At 52.2% G+C, this 22,098-nt stretch overlaps 1 protein-coding gene across 1 annotated transcript; it reads right to left on the reverse strand.

Moving 5' to 3' along the window:
* Positions 1–1,463: 1,463 nt before the first annotated feature.
* On the reverse strand, positions 1,464–17,665 carry SDC4 (syndecan 4). The gene is made up of 5 exons (XM_088523641.1): positions 17,603–17,665; positions 4,992–5,133; positions 4,051–4,103; positions 3,625–3,808; positions 1,464–2,839 (listed from the first exon to the last, which is right to left on the reverse strand). The coding sequence occupies exons 1-5, from the start codon at positions 17,663–17,665 to the stop codon at positions 2,688–2,690; spliced, it is 594 nt and encodes a 197-aa protein (XP_088379767.1). The 3' UTR covers positions 1,464–2,687.
* Positions 17,666–22,098: the final 4,433 nt, after the last annotated feature.

Consider the following 22,098-nt stretch of genomic DNA (forward strand, 5'->3'; position numbering starts at 1 on the left):
GAGGACGCACAAAATCCCATAGGGCCCCCCCAAGCCCTGTGCACACAAAGGCCAGACCCACTTCGCAGAGCCATGCTCTGTCTACCTTATTTACCTGGAAACACTGGGAAGCTCTGGGAACCAGGTGATGCTCTTCCCAGATAAGTCATTTGTGTTCCAGACACCAAAGACAGCTTGAAAGCAGCTCACAAAGGCCCTGAGCCGCTAGCCAGTACCACACCAGTTCCCTGGTGGTAAGCCAAGAATGTACAAAAGCATGGGCTCCATGTTGCCCAGGTCCCAAAGGCCATCTCTGATCAAAAAAGAGTGAAAAGGCAGTTTTACAAAGTACCAGTTTATTTGAGCAACAAAAAATAAATTGGTAACAGTGGAAAATCCCCAAGAGCAATTACACAAGAGAATCTAAACATCCCAAGACGAGACACTGCTCCTGCCTTCCTGCTAGCACTGACCATGGGCATAAAAGTTCTCCCAGTCTACAGTGACCTCTAAACAGCTTTTTTTTTTTTTTGGCCTGTGTCCCATTGCCAGTCCTTTCCAGAACAAGCTTGTTCTGCAAGCAAGTCAGGGAGTCGGGCTGGAGGAAGAGCCTTGAGCCACATCCTCTTGAACTGACGATCCAGTACATCACTCCCTGGCATCCCCACTTCACTAGCCTGGAACTGACAGCACAGGGATTTTTTTTTGTTCTGGTGCCTCTAGACATTTGGTCCCCCAGCCTACAGCACAGGCTCTGTAAGAAGGCTTAAGGGGTTAGTCAGATTATTATTATTTATTTATTTAAATAATCTTCACAATCCTCTGGTTTGGTACTGCCTACAAGATCACTCCAGCTGAAGACTTCACACCCAGATCTCATCCTACTGGAGCAGCAACTACAGAAGGACAAGACTTGCACAAAGTCTTTCCTGAAACAGAGACCTAGGACACGCACATTACCCTGCCCTCTAGGAGCGTTTTGGGGAATTGGTCTAACGCGGAGGTAGGAGCTGTTTACACGAGATGCTGAAGGACCTGCAGGAGCTTCGAGGCAGCACTGTGCAAAAGCTCAGAGCTCCTGCAGGGCAGACACCACCCAGGCAGACTTCCAGCTGCAGGAACCAGCCTTCTGCAAGGGGCAGGAATTAGCCCAGTGCCATGGGGGACTGCGCACTGTGACACAGGGGACTTGGCCGTTCCACAAGCCGGAGAGCTCCTTCCTCAGCACTGCCAGCGCTTGCAAACGCAACCCCAGAAGGAAGAGGGGGATCTGACACGTTATCTACCGCAGCACTGAATGGCCTCAGGCCCCGTGGGCACAGTGGCCACGAGCCAGGCGCTGGCTGCCTTCCCTGGCACAAAACCCCTCGCCCTGCCACAAGACATCAGACAGACACCAGGACAAGCGGGACCAAACCTCTCACACACAGTAAGGCTGCTGAAGAATCAACTCCAGCCTTTTCACTCCCAACGGTATTCAGTAAAATATATAGCTCTATACAACTGATTATAATATATTACAGACTAAAAATATTCTTGTCTTTTCCCTACTTCAATCATACTATGAATCCAATTTTGCATACAGATTAATCCAGCAGTTATTGCCTTTATAATTAAAATTCACAGAATAAAGCTTAAATAGTTTCCACAGAGACTCATTATATTAGTGTTTTACATAAAAAGGATAAAAGTTACCAAATGAGAAGAGCAGCCATTTGAGAAACTATAAATAATTCTATTAAAAAATCAAATGCAAAAATAATTATGGGAAGACCATAAATATCTTTATCCTCTACAGTAGCTGCTATAGAACTAAAGAAACCTGTAACACACTGTAGCAAGCGCTGCTTCAGTTCAGAATATGAATCATATAAAACACATATCTAGAGAAATGCCCAGCCAGAGGAAACACAAAGGGATTGAAAAAATAAATCTGAAGAAATTTAAAAAGTAGATTTTTTTATTTCAAAACAATTTCTACAAATTTTATATAAACATTAGGCTATTTTCTTCAAAATTGTTATAAAAATCCTACAAACAATCCTGAAAAGAGACTGAAGGCAAGGAAAGGGTGTTGTCATAGCCAAACAAAACGAACAGTCCTGATTTCATGGACTAGTGACCCTTGCCCGGGGCCAACAGGAAGAGATAGAAGTCTCCTGGGGAAAACATTCCCACAGGCCCTTTATGGCATTCGGGGATTTTGAGCCCTAAGGGCCCTATACTCCCTGATAAGGCAACGTTATCTGTAGTGTAAGAGATTCATAAATAGTTCTCCACCAACAACAAAAAAAGCTTCACATCAACAGCCTGCTGCGAGATGTCTATTAGCAACGTTTATAAACCAAAAAGCCATCGTCTATAGAAGCAGCCAACCTGAGCGCTGGCTGCACACTGGCTGCAAACACATGGTGCCTGCTTCCATATAGTCTGTTTTATGTTTATATACCCTCTACCAAACCAAGCAGAAAATTTGGCATTTTTATTATTGTTATACTAGCTTTAGACAAAACAGTTTTTTCAGACTCTTTGTATTTCATTGGGCCCTTGATAGCTGAGCAGGATGGAAAGGGTCATGTAGAAAGGGTTTTTCCCCTCAAAGTTGCTTTGAAATTGAATCCAAAAAGAACATTTTTTTCAGCATGTCTCATCGGAGGGCATACTGTTTCCAAGCAGTCTGTTTGTCTCTTGATGGGCACAAGGTGCTGTTAAGCATAGAATTCATTCGTAGGGGCTTTCTTGTAGATTGGTTTCTTCCCAAGATCATAACTGCCTTCGTCCTTTTTCTTCATACGATAGACTAAGAGGAGGATCAGGAAGACTGCAAACAGGAGGCCCACTGCGCCTCCTGCAATGAGAGCTGGAAAAGAGAGCATGGATTCAGTATCAGCACCAGGAAAATGATCTGAAGCCTTCATTAACTAGCCATGCAAGCACACAGTAGGGACTGTGCTCCAATTAAACAGCAGTTTAATTCCCCAAAGCAGGAAAAGAAAAAAGACTCTCATACAGCAAGATGACCACATCATTTGGATCAGCTGTGACACCTACATGTTGCACTAAGTTGGTTTTTCTTTTTTCTAAGTGCTTGATGAAGTTTGCCTCAGGAAAGATTTGTCCTGAGTGCTCAGGAGTAGCCAGTTGCTTGGGTTTGCTCTACACAGAGCTACTTAGATGCCTATCAGTTGAGTAGGTGCTCAAAGTCTTTTAGGGTTTTTTTTTTCCCTGGCAAGCAAAGTGCTTGCTCAGAAAAGGCAAGATGTGGGCAGCAGGAAGAGGAAAATAGCTTGTATTTGATTTAAAAGTTCATGATGTCATTGACTTGTGGCTAGATAAGCCTCCAGTTGTGCTAAGCTCGGTGCAGAGCAGCACAGGAGCTGTCACCAAACTTGTGACACTCGCTTAAGCCAACTGCCAGATGGCCAACTCAAAAACAAGCTGATCCCTCACCCCACCAATTCCAGCAGTGTGCTTCTTGGTCACGTAAGCACTGGAAGGCAGAAGTGACCACAGAGGTAATGGCATCTCACACCCTTTCTCAGAAGGAAGCTGACCCCCCAAAGGGGTCCCCCCAAAAAAAGACTTTTTAAAATATATTTTATAGAATAACTATCACCAGAGTTCAAGGACAAGGTGGAGTATTACCTGCAAGCACTTCTGTTCTTTCAAAGATGCTGCCGTTGGCTGTGCTTGCCATGGAGATCTTGTTGGACAGGTTCTCTTCAACAGGTAAGGCTTCGTGTGGAATGATTTCATTGTCCACCATCGTGTTTTTGTTCTCACCTTCTATCTTTCGCTCAGTATCTCCAGGGATATAGTTGTCAGCTATCTAAAGAGTATAGACAAGCCACACCTGTCAGCAAGCAGCACCCAGCCTACCCACGACTGAAAGCAGGAGGGGTGAGGAGGAAAGAGTTTGTTTAGTGCATTGTGAGCACACAGCTTTTGCACACGTGGGGCGTGTGAGCTTCACCCTGAAGCCACATCTTGCAGGGGGAAGGCTATTCAGAAAGCTCCAAAACACAGGCCAGGGCTATGCACTGTTTGAGAAAGGCAAAAGGCAATACCTACCACAGGACTATCCACGGTGGTTGGGAACATGGCATCTTCAGAGTCTATGTAGTCTGCAGAGGGGACAAAAGGGGACATCATTTCCCTTTAATTACAAGGGATTCTTCCAGAACTGACACTTCCAGCAATACCAGCAGCTGCACTCAAACTAGGACTCTTGTTCCAGTTATCTACTGTTACTTTCACTATTTGATGACTTTGCACAAGACCACGAGATGCAATCTCAAGAAAAACAACTCTCATGGGAGAGAACTTCAGTCATCTCCACTAGCTTCTGCTGCAGATTATCAGGAGTGGTTCTGCAGAGCAGGTCTGGTATAACATGCTAAGCTAATGCCAGCAGAGGGGAATGCTCTTGCCACCCATCCCTGAAGGTTGGTTTGCTAACCCTCTAGTTACCAGATCTGCCCGAACATGCCAGGTATAATTTCAGCACTTCTTTTCCTTTAGAGGACAAATCTTCACGTAAAGGGGACAAGGAGCTGCTGAAACTGGTTTGGGCAGGGAGCTTTACATGTCACAGAGTTCACTTGAGCACCAGAGTCCTTTGCCTTATTTGGCCTCAGTTACAACACTAACCTTAACTCTTTTAACATTGCCTCAGAAGGCGGCGGGGGGGGGGGGGGATTTCTAATCTTAACCATCTCAGCAGCTGTATGGAGTTCAACAGGGAAGAAGCCCCAGCCAATGCAATGCCTTTCACCTGCAGTAAGATGAGTTTAGCCGGACACCACCTGTCCTCACCGAGTGATTCACCATCACGGCACAACCACTTTCACCATTCTCCTCTGCAAGTGACTAGGATCTACATGGCTTTCTCATTTGCACCTGACACACTGTAGTTGCCACTAGAGCTCTGGTTGTGCCCTTAATTCATCATTTGTAACTGCTGATGCTGGGAAGGGGCACACAGTATGAAATGAGGCACGTTCCCCCCTTACCTCCAGAACCAGATGCCTCGTATTCATCTAACCCATCAGTAGTTAAGCGAGGTTTGAAGTCACCAATATCTTCATCATCTGGCAAGTCTCCAGAGGCTGGGTAGTCAAACCACCTGGCATCCATGGTCTCTGTTTCTCTCACCTGAAAACAGGCAGGAGGGGAGAGAAATATTAAGTAACCTCTCAAGACAGTTTCACAAAAGGTCAGGAGTTCAGACACTGCTGAGCACATCATTTCCATCACAAGAACATTAAATGCTGAACTTCCTTTCCACTTAGAGCATTATCTTCATTGGCCTGGAAATAGCCAAATTCCCCTAAAATTTCTCAGAACAGAACCGGAAGCCTGTCTGGAAGGGGAATTTCATGAGGGCAGCAGATTCAGGTGGTTCATTTAAGCAGTCACGGGGTGAAACCATCACAACAGGATCTGGATCAGGAATTTTAGCAAAAGCCTTTGGAAGAGCAGTACCTACAGATTGTCATACAGACTTGTAAGGACTCGCCTATACCCAGAGAATGGGCCCCTCACCTACAGCAGTGAAGATCAGATTATTTCAGTGCACTGAAACTTCAGGTCAGGGCAATTTGTTGCTTCCTCTACCAAGAACAAAGCTACTTTATCACCCAAGGGTTAAAAGCTGGCCTGTCAGTTCAACTGAATTGCAGTGCAATATAGTGTGACGTTCAAGAACGTTCACTATCAGTATTGACTTGCCTGAAGGAAGAACTTCCCCTGTTTCACCTCTTAAAACTCGTGTAAACAAACAAGTCTGTAGCTTGAAAATGAAGTCCACGACACCAGGGTCAGGTGCACGTTAGCAAAACAGCAGTACGGGAGAGGCACTCTGCCAAGCTTCCAAATAAGCAAGGCAGGTTGAGCCAGCTGCTTTGCCATGATGGCAGTTTATTCACCAGAACTCATTTGCACTTGGGCCTTTCAGGTGCCACAGGATGAAACCTCTTTCCCTTACCAAGATTAGTCAACATCCCAGGACTATTTCTCCAAACCTCTTAACCTTGGGGCAGCCCTCGTGAGGGTACCGCAGAGCTGAGCTCACAGGTTGCCCGAGAAACCCACACATTCCAGCAGCTTTGGCTGCTTCTAATTCCAGAGTCATGAAGTCATCCACTTGGTAGGGGACTTAACCCCTTCCCTAAGGTCGGGCAATGCAGACAGATGGGTCCTACTGCCAGGAGCTAGGCTTCCAAAATTCCTCTCTGCTATCCCTGGAACTGCTCCATCCATGGAAACACTGGAAATGCCTTTTTTTCCCTCCTCCTCTCCATTTCCTGCCCCTTTGATTGACGCCCTGCAGGTTTATCTACCTATCAGTTGTTCTTAAAGGGGCACAACAGACCCCATATCTTTAATCCACACCCCATTTGTATAGGGGAACTCTGGTCTATGCAGGTTAACCTTTAATTGTCCCCTGGTTTCACCAGGCTGGGAGAGCACAAAGAGTTGTGGGGACAATTAAACCAGGGACAATTAAAACCAGCACTGACCACCTCAACCCTGATGCCTGCAGCTTTCTCAGGGGACAAGGCAGCTCCAACAGCTCAGAGCAGTTTTGCTGCTAGCCCGGTCAGATGTGCCGTGTTGCACAGGGCCTGGCTGTGAATTCTCTCAGCTATTGATCCTCCAAGTGGTAGTTAGCAATCAGCCACGAGCCCTGCGTCAGCTTCCTGCCCCTGCCAGTCCCAGCCCAGTTCCTAGCCTAGATTTCCCTACCTATTAACATACTGGTTTGGCCACAAACAAGTGCCTTGTGGCCGGAGCAAGATGCTTTTTAGAGCCCAGGTTCTGTGTACGGAGCAGTCGGTGGCTGCACGTGCTTTTCATTAGTTTATGGAGGCATCTTTGGTTTCCTCAGCAACTGGGCTGCAGGACAAGCAAATGAGTAGCCTGGAGGGCACCAAGTGCTGAGGCCAGCTCTCCTCCTAGACCCAGCGGCTCCACTCTGCCCAAGCCTGGCACTAGGGGACAGGAAGAGGGTTGGGGAGGAAGGACAGCTGGAAAGTGGAACGAGGCATTCCTAACATCATGGATCACTTGCTCCAAGACAAATTCATCGCAGGACATCTGAAGCCCAGCCAAAACCAAGTGTGCAACAGAAACCACTACCAGAAGGCGGCTGCTGCTCCCATTGCTGCTTGTGGCCGTTTCATTGCAGAGCAGGAAGGGAGTGATTCCAGGCGCGCCACTTCCCTGAGCCGGGACGCTCCAGGAGCAGGGACCAGGGCAGGCTGAGCGGTGGCAGCATCGCCGGGCACGGCCGCACACGGGGCTGACTCACACTGCGCTTCGTTGTGAGTCACGGCCAGCTAATGTCCTCGAGGGAGGCTGGAGCAGAGCCTCGCCAGGGCACCGGGCGGCTGGACAGCAGCCGCCCTTATCAGGGCAGCGCAGGCCGGAGCGAGAACGTGGCAGACGGCCACGGCGGTTACTCCGCGCTGTGGAATGCACCAGGTTGGGCTATCAGAAAGGCCTATTTAAATCAGGACAGACAGTGTTTACAAGGCAGGGGACACAACACGGAAATTACTCACTCACCAGCACAAGTAAGATTGTATGGGAGCGTTCTCTAAACTCACTCTTCATCATTCTCTTGAGCAAGGACGGGGGAGTTCCTAGAAGCCACTGGAGCTTCTCCAACCATACACACCGCTTTCCTTGGGGCAGCAGCCTCAGCTTACCAGCTCATCCAGCAGCTTCTCCCTGAATCACAGCGAAGCCAGAGGGCTGTTGGGCATCTCCATCTGGATCCTCTGGCTTTCAAGACCCCATCTCATAGCGATTGGGCTTCTCCTGGGAGCTGAGGGCCAGGACAGTGGTGCAGCACCCTGCCCGGGAAGGGTTAACATGGGAGGGCCGGTGTCCCCGGGCTCTAGCACGGGCACATTCCTTGCATACACACCTGCAAGGAGGCACGCGGGCGGCACAGAGACAGCGCCAGGCTCAAAGCAAAGCTCGGGGCTCACTGGGCACCGCAGAGAAGCTTCCCCCAGCACCACCCAACAGCCGTCTCCCTTTCCAAGCTGGAAGGCCCCCTCCTCCCTGCAGCCTGGACACGAGGCAAGAGCCAAGCGGCTGCAGCAGGACAACAGTCAGCTCTTGCCAAGCCATCCCCGGCCGTATCCAGCTTAACACCTCCGGGCAGTGCCAGCTGGAGAAGGGCAGCAGCACTGCCCGCAGGCGGCTTTCTGCCACCTGCAAGCCCAGGACGGGAGCCAGGCCAGGACCTTGCTGCGAGAGCTGGAGCCAGCGGCTGCACAGCCCCACCTTGGCCCTGCAGCCCGAGTCGAGTCCTGCTATTAATGCACTCCTCACTAGGAGGCCTTTACAGAAACCTGCTGCTTCTGCAAAGGTCTAGATCCAGGATTTCTTCCTTGTGTTAAGCAGCTTTTATCCCCAGTAAGCACCAGGACGGATTAGCCAGCGTGCTGGGGGACAGAGCAGGAGCTTTTCCTGCCTCCCAGGAGCAAAAAAAAAAAAAAAAAAAAACACACACAACCCAGAGCGCTCATTCCCTGCCAGCCAGCACGTCAGGCGCGCGAGCGCCAAGCGCCGTTCCCGGAAGAGCCGGGCGCCGAGCTCTCGCGTTCGAGGCCAGCCAGGCTGCACGGAGTCGCACGCGGCTGCTCTGCCGCTGCGGTGACCGCACAGGAACGGCTCCCGTCGCACACGAGGCTCAGCCCCGGCCTGCCCTGCTCCACCGCACGCCCCTGTCACCCTCCTTTACGAGCAGGCTACCCCCAGCCTCTTGTCACAGCAGGGACATTCGCTGGGGCACCGAGCAGGCTGTCTCATGTGCAAATTCCCCAGCCGCTGGCTACTTCTAGGAACTAGTAAATCCAGGCTGTTGCTGCCCAGCCCACGTATCTTCACCAAACAAACAAACAGAGATGATGGGGCAGGGGTAGAGCTTTTCAGACGTGTGAAACTGGCTTCCAGGACTGGCCATTGGCCCCAGTCAAACACAGCAGTGTCCCAGGTCACTAAATGCTTCTTTGAGGGCCAACAGCAAGTGGGTGCAGAAGAGTCAGGGCTGCAGGACTCAGGCACCCCAAGTGCAGTGAGCTCTTTATCTGGTTCACAGCCTGCGGCGGAGACATGGCGCTCGCTCCAGCGTCTCCCTTCCCAGCACTGTGTACACAACCTGGGAGCAAACAGGAGCAAGGTGAAAGTCAACCTTTCCCACACAAAGGGGTGTGAAGCTGGGCCAGGCTGGGTGGTGGCAGAGCAGGGAGAACTGTTAACTCTTGCTGGCCTGCAGGGACAGATAAGTGCAGGTCAGTCCTGCTGCTTTTGCCAGGTGCTCAAACTCCAACACAGCTGTACAGGTGGTTTTGGTGTCACTTCACTTAACACAAGTTTAAGAACTGGATCTCAGGTTACCAAATAAACCCGAGTCACCAGCCTTGGGACTACTGAGGATTGCTCTGCAGTCAGGACTAGGTCTCCAGCCATGGAGATCCCCTGGAAGTGCCCTCCGCTGAGGAGATGCCCACAGAGAGCAGACTTAGGTGCACGTGGAAAGGCTCTTAGCGGACACCAGCACGTGACTGAGCACACGAGCAGCCAGAGCATCCCAACACCATCCAACTGGGAGAGTCCCACCAGGTCACCCCTGGGTGCCTGCAAACCAGCAGGCCCAGCCTGTGGGAATTGCTTCCCTACTCGGTGCTCTTAGGGCAGCACATTCTCTGGAAAGGTTTAAGCTTCGGCAGGGCACGCGGGGCAGCGTGAGCCGAGCTCTCCCACTCGAGACAGCCGCTCCGGAGGAACCGTGCGGCTCTGCAGGCAGTGGCCCCAAGCAGAGCCACGCGGCTAAACAAAGCCCATCTCTAAGGGAGGAAGCAGTGCAGCCAGGTAACAGGCACAGACAGCTCTATTTACTTTTAATACTTATTAAGACAGGAAATTAGAAGTGATGTGTGTTCCAGCAGAAGCAATTCCTACCAGGTTAGAAAGGGAAGGGGCGCTGCTCTTCCCCTCCAAAACGGCCCTTTTCTCCCCTCTCTCCTGCCAACGCCAGCTCAGAGCAGGGGGCAAACATCACCTCTGTCCTTGGAGCAGAGCAAACACCATTATTTCAATCCAGGTCGCACCTAATCCCTTACCACATGGGGCACAGTTAACCAATCCACTTGTGCTAACTCCTCATGCCCGTGCACAGAGGGTACTCGTTTACCTCCCGTCCCCGGCCAATCCGTCCCACATAATTCCCAGCACACGTGGCCTGGGTGCCAAAGCGCACAAGTTAATCGGCTTCCAGGCGCACGTGTGTTTCACTGCCTGACAGGCTCACCCCAAGGCTCCCAGGCAGGGGCAAATGCTACCATGCCTTTGCTCCACAGGGTCCTGAAGCACCTATAGGCACATGGCAATCACAGTGAGCTGTAATAAAACCCCCATGTCCAACGACTAAGGGGAGATTATGGCAAGAAGCACAAAGCAGGGCTTGCCAGCAGTGCTAGGGACTGGCGCTGCTCCTCCAGGACGAGGAATTGCACAACTCCCATTGCATTTTCATCATGCATTAAATGCAAGAGAAAAAAAAAAAAACACCCATTCAGTTGTAGGCAAGGAGCTGGGCTTGTTGCACACAGCAGGGTGAGAGGAGCAGGCAGGGGATGCACCGAGCAGCCGCTGGGAGCGGGGGCTCATTTGAGGTCATTCAGAGAAGCCCCCGCAGAGACCCGGCCCAAGCAGGTACCGTCTCCCCGCGGGCGCGCAGGGAGCCCCGCGCTCGCACCAGCCCCTCTCGCGCTCCAGCAATGGACGCTGAGGCTCGGCCTCGCTCACACCCTGCTGCAATTCCTTAAGCTCCCGGGCAGCTCCTGTGGCAGCGGAGCCGTAATCCCCGTGACGATGGCACCATAATCCGGGGCTGCGGCACTGAGCCGCTCTCCTGGGCGCCTCCCTCGCCGCAGGGATGGATGCGGGTGCCAGGGAGTGCCTCCAAACAGGATTGCGGGCTCTCCTGCCTCACAAACTCAAACCCCAGTTGGGTTTTAACCGGTGCACATTTGCTTACGCACAGCCAGTCCTCAGACCACACGTTCCCTCGGTCCAGCTGCTGGGAGCAACAGGAGGAAGTCAGGGTGACTCCAGAGGAGCAGACTCTTGTTTACCTGCTCCTGCTCCCTTATCAGCCAGGAGCAAAGCTGTAAAGACAGAGCCTTCCACCAGACAGGCACACACTGGGATCTGTTTACAGCAACACTGGCATAATAGTTGCTCCAAGGCCTTAATTCCCAGCTCAAGGGAAAGCTCCGGAGCCGTGTGCCAGGCCAGGCTCCCACTCCAGCTTGAACAGGCACTTGCAGATGCCCCTATGTCAATCCCCTGCCCCAAAGCAAACAGAGATAAGAGTTTGGAAGAACACGTAAGGAGTGGAGAGCAGGCTCTCATGTGACTCAAGCAGGAAAACAACTCGCACAGAGCCATTTCCATCACCCCAAAGGCTCTTCCAGGCCTGCGGAGGAATTTGTGGCTGGTTCACAAAGATTTTGATACCAGTTACAAGCCCACTCAGAGCTATTTCAGATCCATCACTACCTAGGGCTGAATTCAGAGGCTGGACAAATCTGCTCTGCCAGGATCCAGCCAAGGCTAAAAAGGGGGATTCAGTTTTTAGACTCGTGACTCACTCTGAGGCCCCTACCCTAAACTAAGGGGCTCCCATCTTATCCCTGCCTGTGGTGGGAAAAAATGGACACGGGACCCCAGCAAGGCAGCTTTTCATCAAGGCTGATTTCCCATGCTCATACCTCAGGCCTGGGATATTTATTATATCATATTTCCCCCTCGCCCCTGGGAGAGGTCTGCCCTCATTGCCCTTTCCTGGAATACAGCTACACCCCAATGTTCCCCATGCTGCGCATTCCAGCAGACTTGGCTTGGCAAGGAGCGCGGGACACGCGTTTGGGGAATCTTCTGCCTCCCTCCTGCCAGTGAGGTTAGCAAGACGAAGGGCTGCAGACTCCTAAGGCACCATGCCTTTCCTCACCACGAGCCCAATCGCAGCCCGTGCAGATGAGATTCCCAATCCTGTGCCACACGAGCGCCTCTGCTCCCACAACCCCTTTTCATCTAATCAGCACCAGCAGCCCCAAGGTTAGCGCCGCTCCACTATCCTTTATCCGGACAAAGATTTCAACAGTGGGGACTTCCCAGGTAGCTGCAGTAGAGGCAGAGCTTTTTATTATTATTATTATTTTTAAATAGAGAGACACATTCCTGCCTTGTGCAGAGGTTGCCTTGGCTCAGACCCAGAAAGCAGACGCCAGCACCAGACAGAGCAGCTGCATAAGGGGAGATTTGTCACCCTGGGGAGCTTCTCCTCTCCAAGAGCCCAAATCCCCGCTAGGAAAAGGGGCAGGCAGCAGCTTCCCAGCACTCCCTGTCCACTTCACTGCTCGCTTGGCTCTGGAGAGGGTGCGCTCAGCTGGCCAAGCGAGGCATTTAGTAACCAACCCGCAGCACCAGCTCCTCGTACTCAGCCTCAGGAAATTTAGAGTTGGCGCCAAGAGCAGCCCTCACAAAGAGCCTCCTGCAAGAGCCTGGCTCCAGAGCCTGCTCCGGTGCACACTGTGGATTTGCAATAAATATTTATCTTGCTGGGAACACAGTCTTCCCAGCGAAAGAGGGACATCAGAGGGGACTACATTTCCAGCCTGAGAAGTAGAGGAAGAGGCAGCGAAAAAACGCCCTGTCTCTGAAGGGGGACACCAGCCCCCAGATGAAGCCCCTGTCCCCTTCCTAGCACCAGGATCAGCAGTTGGCCAGAAGAGCCCCACACTGTCTCATCCATCCCTGGGGAGCTCCTTCCAACTGCGGCATCCAGGCTGTTTTGCTGGAAGTCCAAGGCAGAGCTTTTACAGGGCTGTAACCACCGCATTTTAGCGCTTTTTATTGCTCTAGCTTTCCCGTAACGGTGGCTAAAGGGCAGGAGGCAGCATTAGCCTCCCAGCAAGGTAAACACAAGGCCACGGCGCTTTGTCTTCGAGGGTTTTCACAGCAGACACTTTGTGTGGTTTTAAACTGCGGTCGAGACATCTTTTCCCCCCTCAGTAGTTAAGAAGGAGCCAGAAAAACATCAGAGGACAGAAATCCTTCCCAAGGAAGGCTCTGTTTTCACCGAGCAAACGCAATTTGTTTAAGCAAGAAGAAACCTTGTTTTTGCTGCATGGTACTGTTTGGGTAACAGTATTACGGGCCTTGCAGTCGCCTTCCCAGCCCAAACACCGTCTCACCCAGATTTTAATTAGCTCCTTTGATTTTTAAGTTATACCAATCATTTGTCTAACGAGAGCCGCTCAGTGTTTTACAAGCAGAGTCTCAGCCTCAAAGGGCATAACTGAGCAGCTGCGCTCGGTACTTGCAGCAAAAATAAGATTTTTCACCAGAAGGGCCAGCAAGCCTTTAGAAGAGGCAAGGACAGAGCAATTTCTTGCGTGCTTCCCCCTCCCACGCTGACATTTTGTCTCAATTCAGGACCAAGTCTTTAACCTCATCCTTGAGACTTTCCACTAGCCTGGCTTGCTCTGAGTGGTCACAGTCGTTTTAGATCATACTGCCTCTTCCTCCTCTCCCCCCTGCAACTCATCTCCAGCTGAAAAACACAGCAAACATTTAACTGCCCAAGCAAGTCAGCTGCTGCTCCAGAAAAGGATCTCGTTTTGCCAACATTAACTCAGTTACTGGTAGCAATAGGATGTCAGGGACACTCCAACAGCTTTTTACCCACCAAGTCTCACAGCCCCAGTCCAGGGCAGATTAGACAAGGGGCAGCAGTTAAGATATCTGCACTACCAAAGATATCTGGACTACTGAGGACACCACAGCCCACCAGGCAGGCAGCACCGGCGCTGCCTTCACCCCTCTTCTGCCTGTCCTGAGCCATTTCAAGGAAGTTCGAGTCAGTGCTTAGGGTAAGGGGACAAAGCCCTTACTCAGAGGGTGACAATTTCTGCAAAAGGGCCAGGCAGTTGCCAGAAACCTGAGTCAGAGCAGGAGGGATCAGGGCTGAAGGCGACGCACAGGAGACACAGGCAGGAAAGCAGCATCAGGCACCCACTCATGGGCAAAGACGACGACAAGCCCAAGAGTGCAGCCCTGGCCATACATTAACATGGGAGCCTCTCCTTCCAGAGCCTCTCGTGCAGCAGCTCACTGCAGGGCCACCGAGTCTGCCTCATCACGACAACCTCATTCTAGCGCAAATCATTCAAATCCTTCATCTAAAGGGGTTGCATTTCTGCGTTCCAAACAAACAGGCACCCATCTTGAGGTCAGCCTTGTCCACACCACTTTTGCAGCGTTTTAACTGCATTAACTTCAAGTCGGGGGCTGAAAAGCAGCACAGCCCTTCTGTTGTTCAGGTATGAAGGGACAGACTGTTGGGAACGGAGAGGGGAGCAAGCAAGGATCTGGAGAGGATAAATGTTAACTCGGGAGCAACAAGGTGCTTGGATGGATGGTCCATTTTGTCTAGCAGGAGCAATAGCTCAGGAATGCTGAGTACGAATGAGCCTCAGTAACTTAATCAACTCATCTAATGAGTCAGCTCCAGGAGTCACTCATTCTGCAGGCATCACAGCACCCAGCTTCTTCTGTGGGAGAGTCTTTATCCAGACATCAAACTGGGGGGGGGGGGGGGGGGGGGCAAAGAGTCCAGATGGTGTTTTTGAAGAGTGCAAAGCCCAGCAATTCTCCCATTTGAGGGGGTACAACTTTACGCACACAAAGTGCGACGCAGCCTCTTGAGAGCTCAGAGCCAAGTGGATTCAAGTGGCCAGCACATTTTCAACAGAGTATTCACCAGCAGCAGGAGCATAAAGGGGAAGGAAAAAAAAAATAAATGCAGGAATTGTGCCGAAGTTTACGCCCTAAGCAGCCAGCCAGATTTCCCTCCTCTGCACTGACATTGGGAAAGTCAAGGGAGCAGCTCTCGGCTTTCTGGTGCAAGGAGGGCACAAACTGCTCAAGAAGCCAGTCGGCCACAGCAGAATAAGGAGGCAAGATCACACGTGGAGAGGAGCAGCAAATGGTCTCCCCACCCCAACCTTTCATGCAGCCCAAGGCAAGAGTAAACAAGCTGGAGGGGAGAAAAACAGAGAAAGAAAATCACCACCACAAAGCACATTTCCACAGTTGCTGGAGTGGATGTAGGGCTTTGACACGCCAGGGCCATGGGACACAACAGAAGGGGCAGGAAAGGGCATGGCTGTGTTGGAAGAACAAACTCCCTGGCACGGCCCGACGGTGCGGGGGCAACCACTTCTGCCCTTGCCTTTGTCTTTCCAGCAGGTCCAAAGTGCTGGGCTGCCCCGCTGAGCTCCCACCCCACCACTCAACCTGTTGCAAGGGGCTAGACAGACCATTTAGTCTGCACATTAGAGGGGTTTCAGCCCTGACCGCCAGATCTGGGCTCCACTATCGAACCACGGGCTCCTTCCTCCTGTCTTAGTGACATTGCCATAGCCTTTGTAACGATTTGTTTTCAGGAGGCCTGAGCAAAAGCCAGCAAAATTTGTTCCACACGTTCAGCTGCCCTGTGGGTTTGCCAAGTTAGACGGTAAAATAAAGTAAAACATGCAGATAGCAATGACTTGATTTGATTGGGAGGGACAGATGAGAAACTGGGCAAAGAGCAGAAAGAACAGGCCTGGGGGATCAATGGCAGCAGGACAAGCCAAACCGGTTTAACATTAATAATGCTGCACTCCTTTCCAAACACAGCTATCATCAACAAGACACCAGCTTTGCTGATCAGGAGGCCTCTGAGCACAACTGCTTTAAACCAACAAACACAGAGGCTGCAAACAGCACCAAGCCTCCCGCTTGCCCCCATCAACCTCCAGCTGACGCCTCTGGGGCTGGATTTGTGAGGGCCACCAGTGCTGCAGGTGCAGGAGGGTGACACCAGCCTGCATGGAGGCTTCTAGGGTTTATCTGGAGGTGCAAAAGCAGGAGGGCTGTAGCACCCCCGTGGTGCCTGTGCCCCTTGGGATGCTGCCGGGCTCAGACTGCCACAGCCCCCCTGCACCAGGCACAGGCAGCCACGCTGCATGAACCCCCCCTTGCTCCATCCCACTGTTGCTGGAGGCCAACTAGGTTCTAGAAGCACCAGCAGGGCTTGAAGATGCTGCTGTACCCCTACAAGGCTGCAAACCTCGGGCATCAAACCCTCCTACTGATCCCTGTTGTAGCTAAACTGGCAGCTTTCAACTCCTCCCCATCTGCCGGTCCCTGGGGGCACCATTTCGTTATACACCGCAAGCAGGTGAGAGCCTCCCCCGCACAGCGTCTGCCTCCCGCCGCTCCGGCCTCCCCTCCCCGCTGCACCACGTTCTCACAGCAAGTTACCCCGTGTCGCAACACGGGCCACCCCCGGCCAAACGTCACACGCCGGCACCATTCCCCACCCTCTTACACATCCCGGGTTGCTCCACACGGAGAAAGCCCAGGCGCAGCGTGGAGGCACGCCGGGGGAAGCAGCCAAGGCATTTTTGTTTTGCAGGCTCGGGGAAAAGAGCCGAGCCCGCAATCGCTCTCCGAAGCCGGGCTCTTACATAAGACATAATCCCCGGCGTGTCAAGAAACGGCTACCTGCGCTCGGCCGTCCCGCGCGGCCCCGCACGTTTCGGCAGGGCTATAAGGGGGGAAGGGAGGAGCAGCAGCAGCCAAGCTCTGCCAAACCCCGCGTCATCCTCAGCCGCCTCCGCAGCCCGCATCGTTCACTCGGGCACGGCTTTGGGTAGCGCAGTTTTACGGCATGAGCAGAGTCCCTCTCGCTTAGCTAGCTGATGGTGACAAGCACACCTCCTCCCACGACTCCCCCGAGCTCTATACAAGGATTTACAGACTTCATCTGTTCAAAATTTATCTTCTTTACAGAAATCCAACTCCCGGCCGTTTGGTTCTCCAGGGACACCGAGCTGCATTTCATACCAAACATGGTCAGTGCAGCCTCCAGGCACCTTCTGCCCCAAAGCCTGGCCCTGCTCTTGAAGAGGCCATGGGGATAAAGGCTCTAAAGAAGGGCGGATTTGGGCTGGTTGGTCCCGGCAGAGGGTAACTGTCCATGCCGAGAGACGCTCTCCAAGGAAGAGTTTTCCGCATTTCAGCCAAGCTGCGGGGCACCCCGCATTGGCAAGACACACAACACAAGCACGGGGAGGCAGAATCCCGGCACCTCCACACGTGCCCAGAGCAGCCGGGCTCTCCACTGCGTTATTACGAAGAGACTCGTAACCCCCTCACAGCAACGCCTCATTTTTCTCTCCCCGTGGAGGCAGGGCAGGTTTAGCACTCTCACACCCCAGGGCTCCCGCTCAGCCCAGCCCGGCAGGCGCGCGCACGAGCCGAGCCGCGCGGTGCCCGGCCGGCCCGGCCCGCACCGCAACCACGGCGGGATTAGAGGGCTTAAACCCGCCCCCGGCAGCTGGGGATCAAGGCGCGACGGGCAGCGGCCCCGTCCTGCGCGCTCCGACCCCGCGGGAGGGAGCCGGGAAGGAGCCCGGGAAGTTTCTCCCCTCGCCGGTCCCCGCAGCCCACGGGGCGCGGGGGGCGCCCTGCAAGCGGCCCCGGGACTCACCGACTCGGCGGCGGCGGCGGCCACGAGGAGGCCGAGCAGGAGGGCGACGCGGGGCGCGGGCATGGCGGGGCGCGGGCGGCGCTCAGGCTCCGCAGGTCACTCTCGGCGGGGCTGCGGGGCGCAGTGCGGGGCTGCCGCCCGCCGCCCGGCACTTATAGCGGCGGCGCGAGGGGCGGAGCGGCCTCTCTGCCCGCCCCGGCCCGGCCCGGCCCGGCCCGCCGGGAAAGCCCGCGGTTCCCCCCGGCCCGGCCCCCGCAGCGCCGCCACCCCCGGGGAGAAGGGGAATGGGGACGGGAGGGAAAGGAGGGGGGGGAAGAAGGGAATGGGGGGAAAAGGAGGGAAAGAGGGACAGGAGGGAAAGGGGAAGGAAAGAGGGAGCAAAAGTGAAAGGGGGGCAAAAGGGAAAGGGGGAAAAGGAAGAGGGAGAGAGGACAGGAGGAAAAGAGGGGAGAAGGAGGAGTGAAAGGAGGGCAAAAGGGATAGGGAAGGGGGGGCAGAAGTGAAAGGGGGGGGGACGGCAGGGGGGAAGCCGATCCTGTCACTTTCCATGACACTCCACAAGTGACAACAAGTCTTACACATTGGCATAAATCTGGAGCCGGGTTTCTGTTTGACTCCAGTGTCTCCCTGCGGTTACCGAGCAGGGAATTACATCACCCAGGTCTCATACGAAGTGAAAACCCAAACTGCTCTGTGCGTTTTCGCTAAGTGGCAAGTGCAAAAAAATACTCACTGAGATAAGAAAATAAGAGCCAACAGCACAGCTCGAGTGTTTGAGTTTCTCTCCTCTTACTAACAGTTTTGCCTGGAGATGAGAATTCACTCATTTCTATTTAAAGCAGCGGTTTCAGCCCCTCAAATCTCATTGGGTTAGTTTGCACTTGGACTGCTGTAAAGAAGGGATTTCCTCCGTGGGGAAGCAAGGCACAGAGCAGAAGCAGCATGTGCCACGATCCCATCCTCCCGTTGGAGCCGCTTCTCAGCCTGCTCCAGCCCTGCAACATTATCCAAAGAAACCCTGTCCCGTCCCCTTTGACATGACAACCCTCAAACTAGAAATCTGGAAGGTGAAGCGTCCTTCCCAACTAAACGCTTGTCCTTTTGGGAAGAAATGGGCACAGAAGGTGTGAGCAGAGGCCAAGAGGTCTCCTCAGTGTTTATGAGGGCCATACCCACACACACGACTGCTGCATGCCAGGAAATTCCCCTGGCAGCACCGTGGAGCTGGCCGGCTTCACATGAACTCACAGGAAACACAGAGTTCAAAAAAACAGCGGAAGCCCATGTACATTCCGGGTAGGAACCCGGAGGGACATCAGGACGGGGGCTGCAATGGAGTCTCCTCCTGAACCTCTGTGCTCCGGACAGCGACGTATTTATTCCTAAGCCTCCAGTTCCCCAAGCCCGGAGGCAGGATCTGTGTTGTGGGCAAGATCCCCACCCTTCCTTAATACCTTTGCTTGCCATGCAGGGAGGAGCTGATGAAAAAGCCACCACTTCTGTGGCCCAGGAGCCCAACTCTAGCTGATCTCCAGTTCTGGACATCTGATAGAGGTAGGAAGCAGAAGGAAAGGAAGAAGAGCACATGGGCTGGGCTGAAGGGGTGAAGACCCCACGATGACACCCCTCAGAAGGAGACAGTCTCAGCAGCACCAGGGGCCTGGAAGCAGAACCTCTGCTCCCCCCTGACCCACACGGGCTGAGTGACAAGGTCCTGTGCCGGGCAGAGCTGTGGCCCCGAAATGCATCCCAGACCTGGCTTGTCCAATTGCTCCAACAAATACTGTGTGGACCCGCACACAAAGACCCTCTAACAGGCACCTCTACTTCAGCGTGCACATAGCTGTGCCACAAAAGTCCACAAGAAACTTCCCTGCTGTGACAGAAGGGCCTGCTAGACCCAGAGACCACAGTCCCACCGCAGTCCGACCCGTGGGCACAATCCTTCCAACAAATAAATAAAGAATTTGGGGTTCTACTTAGCTGGAAACAAAAATTTAAACTCAACCCTAATGTATTTTCCAACCTTGAGAAAAAACTTACATAACCTTACCAGTGACATTTTCAAAATGCATTTTGTAGATCCACTTCCAAGCTGCACGCGCACAAACTTTCTGTGACAGTATCTCAAAACCATAGGAGAGGAAACGCGACCACAAAGATTGTAGCTTGCTTCTGCAAACCCATGACATAAAAGAGCTTGCTTCGTTTTGCCCTTCGATTGTCCCCTATCAAAATGTTGACATTCTGCTCTGGAACAAGCCAGAAAAATCACGGGTATGTGACACTCACCGAGAGCGACAGGACAAATTGGCCCAGAGAGAATGAATGTGCAACTGAAATGTATTTTACTGAAACTTCACTGCTAGTAAGGTGAGTGGGAGAAAAAAAATGCATTTTGAGCCTCAAATTTGTTCTGGGCTGTGAATATGTACATTTTAGGTGCACCAAATCCCTTCTCCATTTAGAATCAGCTGGCAGAGATATGTAAAAGTTAATGTGGAGTGGACACCATTGCTTCTAACCCTATGCTCAGTACTGAAGTGGTAACTGAGTCTTACATCAAAACCAAAAATAATCATCTGCCAATTCCATATATACATGGCACAAACATGCTGAGAGAAGGAGTCCCCAACTAAAATTCATCTGGGGTGTGAGGAGAATCACGTTTTTATATGGCATAATCCTAACTAGACCATGTACAGAGCCCTTTTAAATAACTCTAGATCCTAAATACTATTGTATAGGCCAGAAAACGAGGGTTTTCAGCCAAGCTCAGCACAGTTCCCACAGCCAGATTTGAAATGAGCTCAGAGCAGGATTCTTAGTGAGCACCAAGAAACCTTAATGAGATTTTCAAAAAACCTCAACTCCCAAAGTCCACTCAGCCTGCTGGGCTCTTTGGAAAAGCACATTCATGCACTGCATGGAGAGAGGAAGAGCTGCGAAATTCGTGCCCCACATCCTGAACTCCTTAACATGGAGTTATTCTGAAAAGGTATAATCTCAGCCTCTCCTTTTGGCAAATACCACCTTAGTACAAACCCTACCAGCCTGGCAAGGGGGAAATGAAGCCCATCTAAGCTCAGATCAGACAGCAACACTCTTTGTACAACTGCTGGTAAAATATGGATCCCATAAACAGCTTCCTCTTTAGGCAGCAGGAAAAACAATGCTATCCTATTCAGCCCTCTTCTTACGGAAAGAATCCCTGGCTAAATAGGGAATTCTTATTCTGTCACCCTGATAAAGTAAGACCGAGATCCCTGCATGTGATCTGAGTACATTGTCAGGGCATCTGATACGCCCTGGGCACACTGCCACTTCTTCTCCCACCTGCTGCTCCTGGTGACACGCGGGTGTCCCGCACAAAGCACCGAATCGGCAGCTGGTTAGAAGAAGAAAGTTCTAATCACAAGGCAGGAGAAGCAAGTTGAGCATTGCCCTCAAAAGTGCCATCGTTGGGGTTCAATATCTGTTTTGCCTTCCCTCCCGAGCTACCTCCTTCTTTGATTTGTACTATGACAAGGAGAATTAGAAGTGCATGTTTATTCCTCCGCCTAATGTTTGCTTTCCAGATCCATTTTAAACATCTCCTAGGAAGCTGGAAAGAAAAGGGATGCGAGGCTTGGCTCCCCTTGGTGAGAAAATCCTCTCTTTCAGGAAAAGACTCCTAAAAAGGGGCTCTCTGGAGCAGAGGAAGTGCTGAATTAAGGAGTGCACACAAAGAAACATGACCATGCAACGTGCCAAGACCAAGTCAGCCAGGAAATGAGCTCCCACCTGTGTGTTGGGCTGTGGCTGACTCCGAGGACACTGCTCACAAATGTCTCAGTGCCCCAACTCACTTGTGTCAACACTGCTACATCCCCAGAGCAGGGCAGGACCCAGTCTGAACTCATACATGTGTGACGTGACCGCTGCCAGGCTGCTGCCTGCAATCATGGGGCAGCCACCGAGCAGGGAGGAGGCTCAAATTTGGAAGGAATTCAAGCCAGCACTTCCCAAAACACCAGCTGGCATTTTGTGATGCCACAGACGACTGGATACATCAGAAATAGTGATGCTGATGCCTCTGGCTGTGGAAAGATGCCCACCAGTTTTAGCAGCAGGTGTCAAGGGACTTCTGTTGCACTAGCTCAGACTTTCATTTTGCTGTGATTAAATAACCAAAACTCTGCTGGCGAAGGCAAGTTAGTTTTACAAAGACTGAAAAGGAAACGGGGAAATGAAAATGAGCCATGTAAGTAGCAGCTTGCACGTCTCCGAGAGGTGAACACACCAGATCTCAGGAAAGGAAACCAATTTCTACTAACAGCTAGAAAGGAAGCGCTGTCTCAGAACCTGAGCTCAGCAACGCGCTGGTAGCAGGTTGCCTTGATAGGACCTGGGAATTTCCCCATGCTCATTTTTGCAGTCACTGAGATCGCTAAGCTCCTTCACAAATAAATTCTCTGAAGGCCTGAGACAAAACTCACAGTTCTGGCCCACCTCCA

The sequence above is a fragment of the Tinamus guttatus genome, unplaced genomic scaffold (assembly GCF_059628265.1).
Source record: "Tinamus guttatus ecotype Peru unplaced genomic scaffold, ASM5962826v1 Tinamus_guttatus_pri_ptg000194l, whole genome shotgun sequence".
Lineage (NCBI taxonomy): Eukaryota > Metazoa > Chordata > Aves > Tinamiformes > Tinamidae > Tinamus > Tinamus guttatus.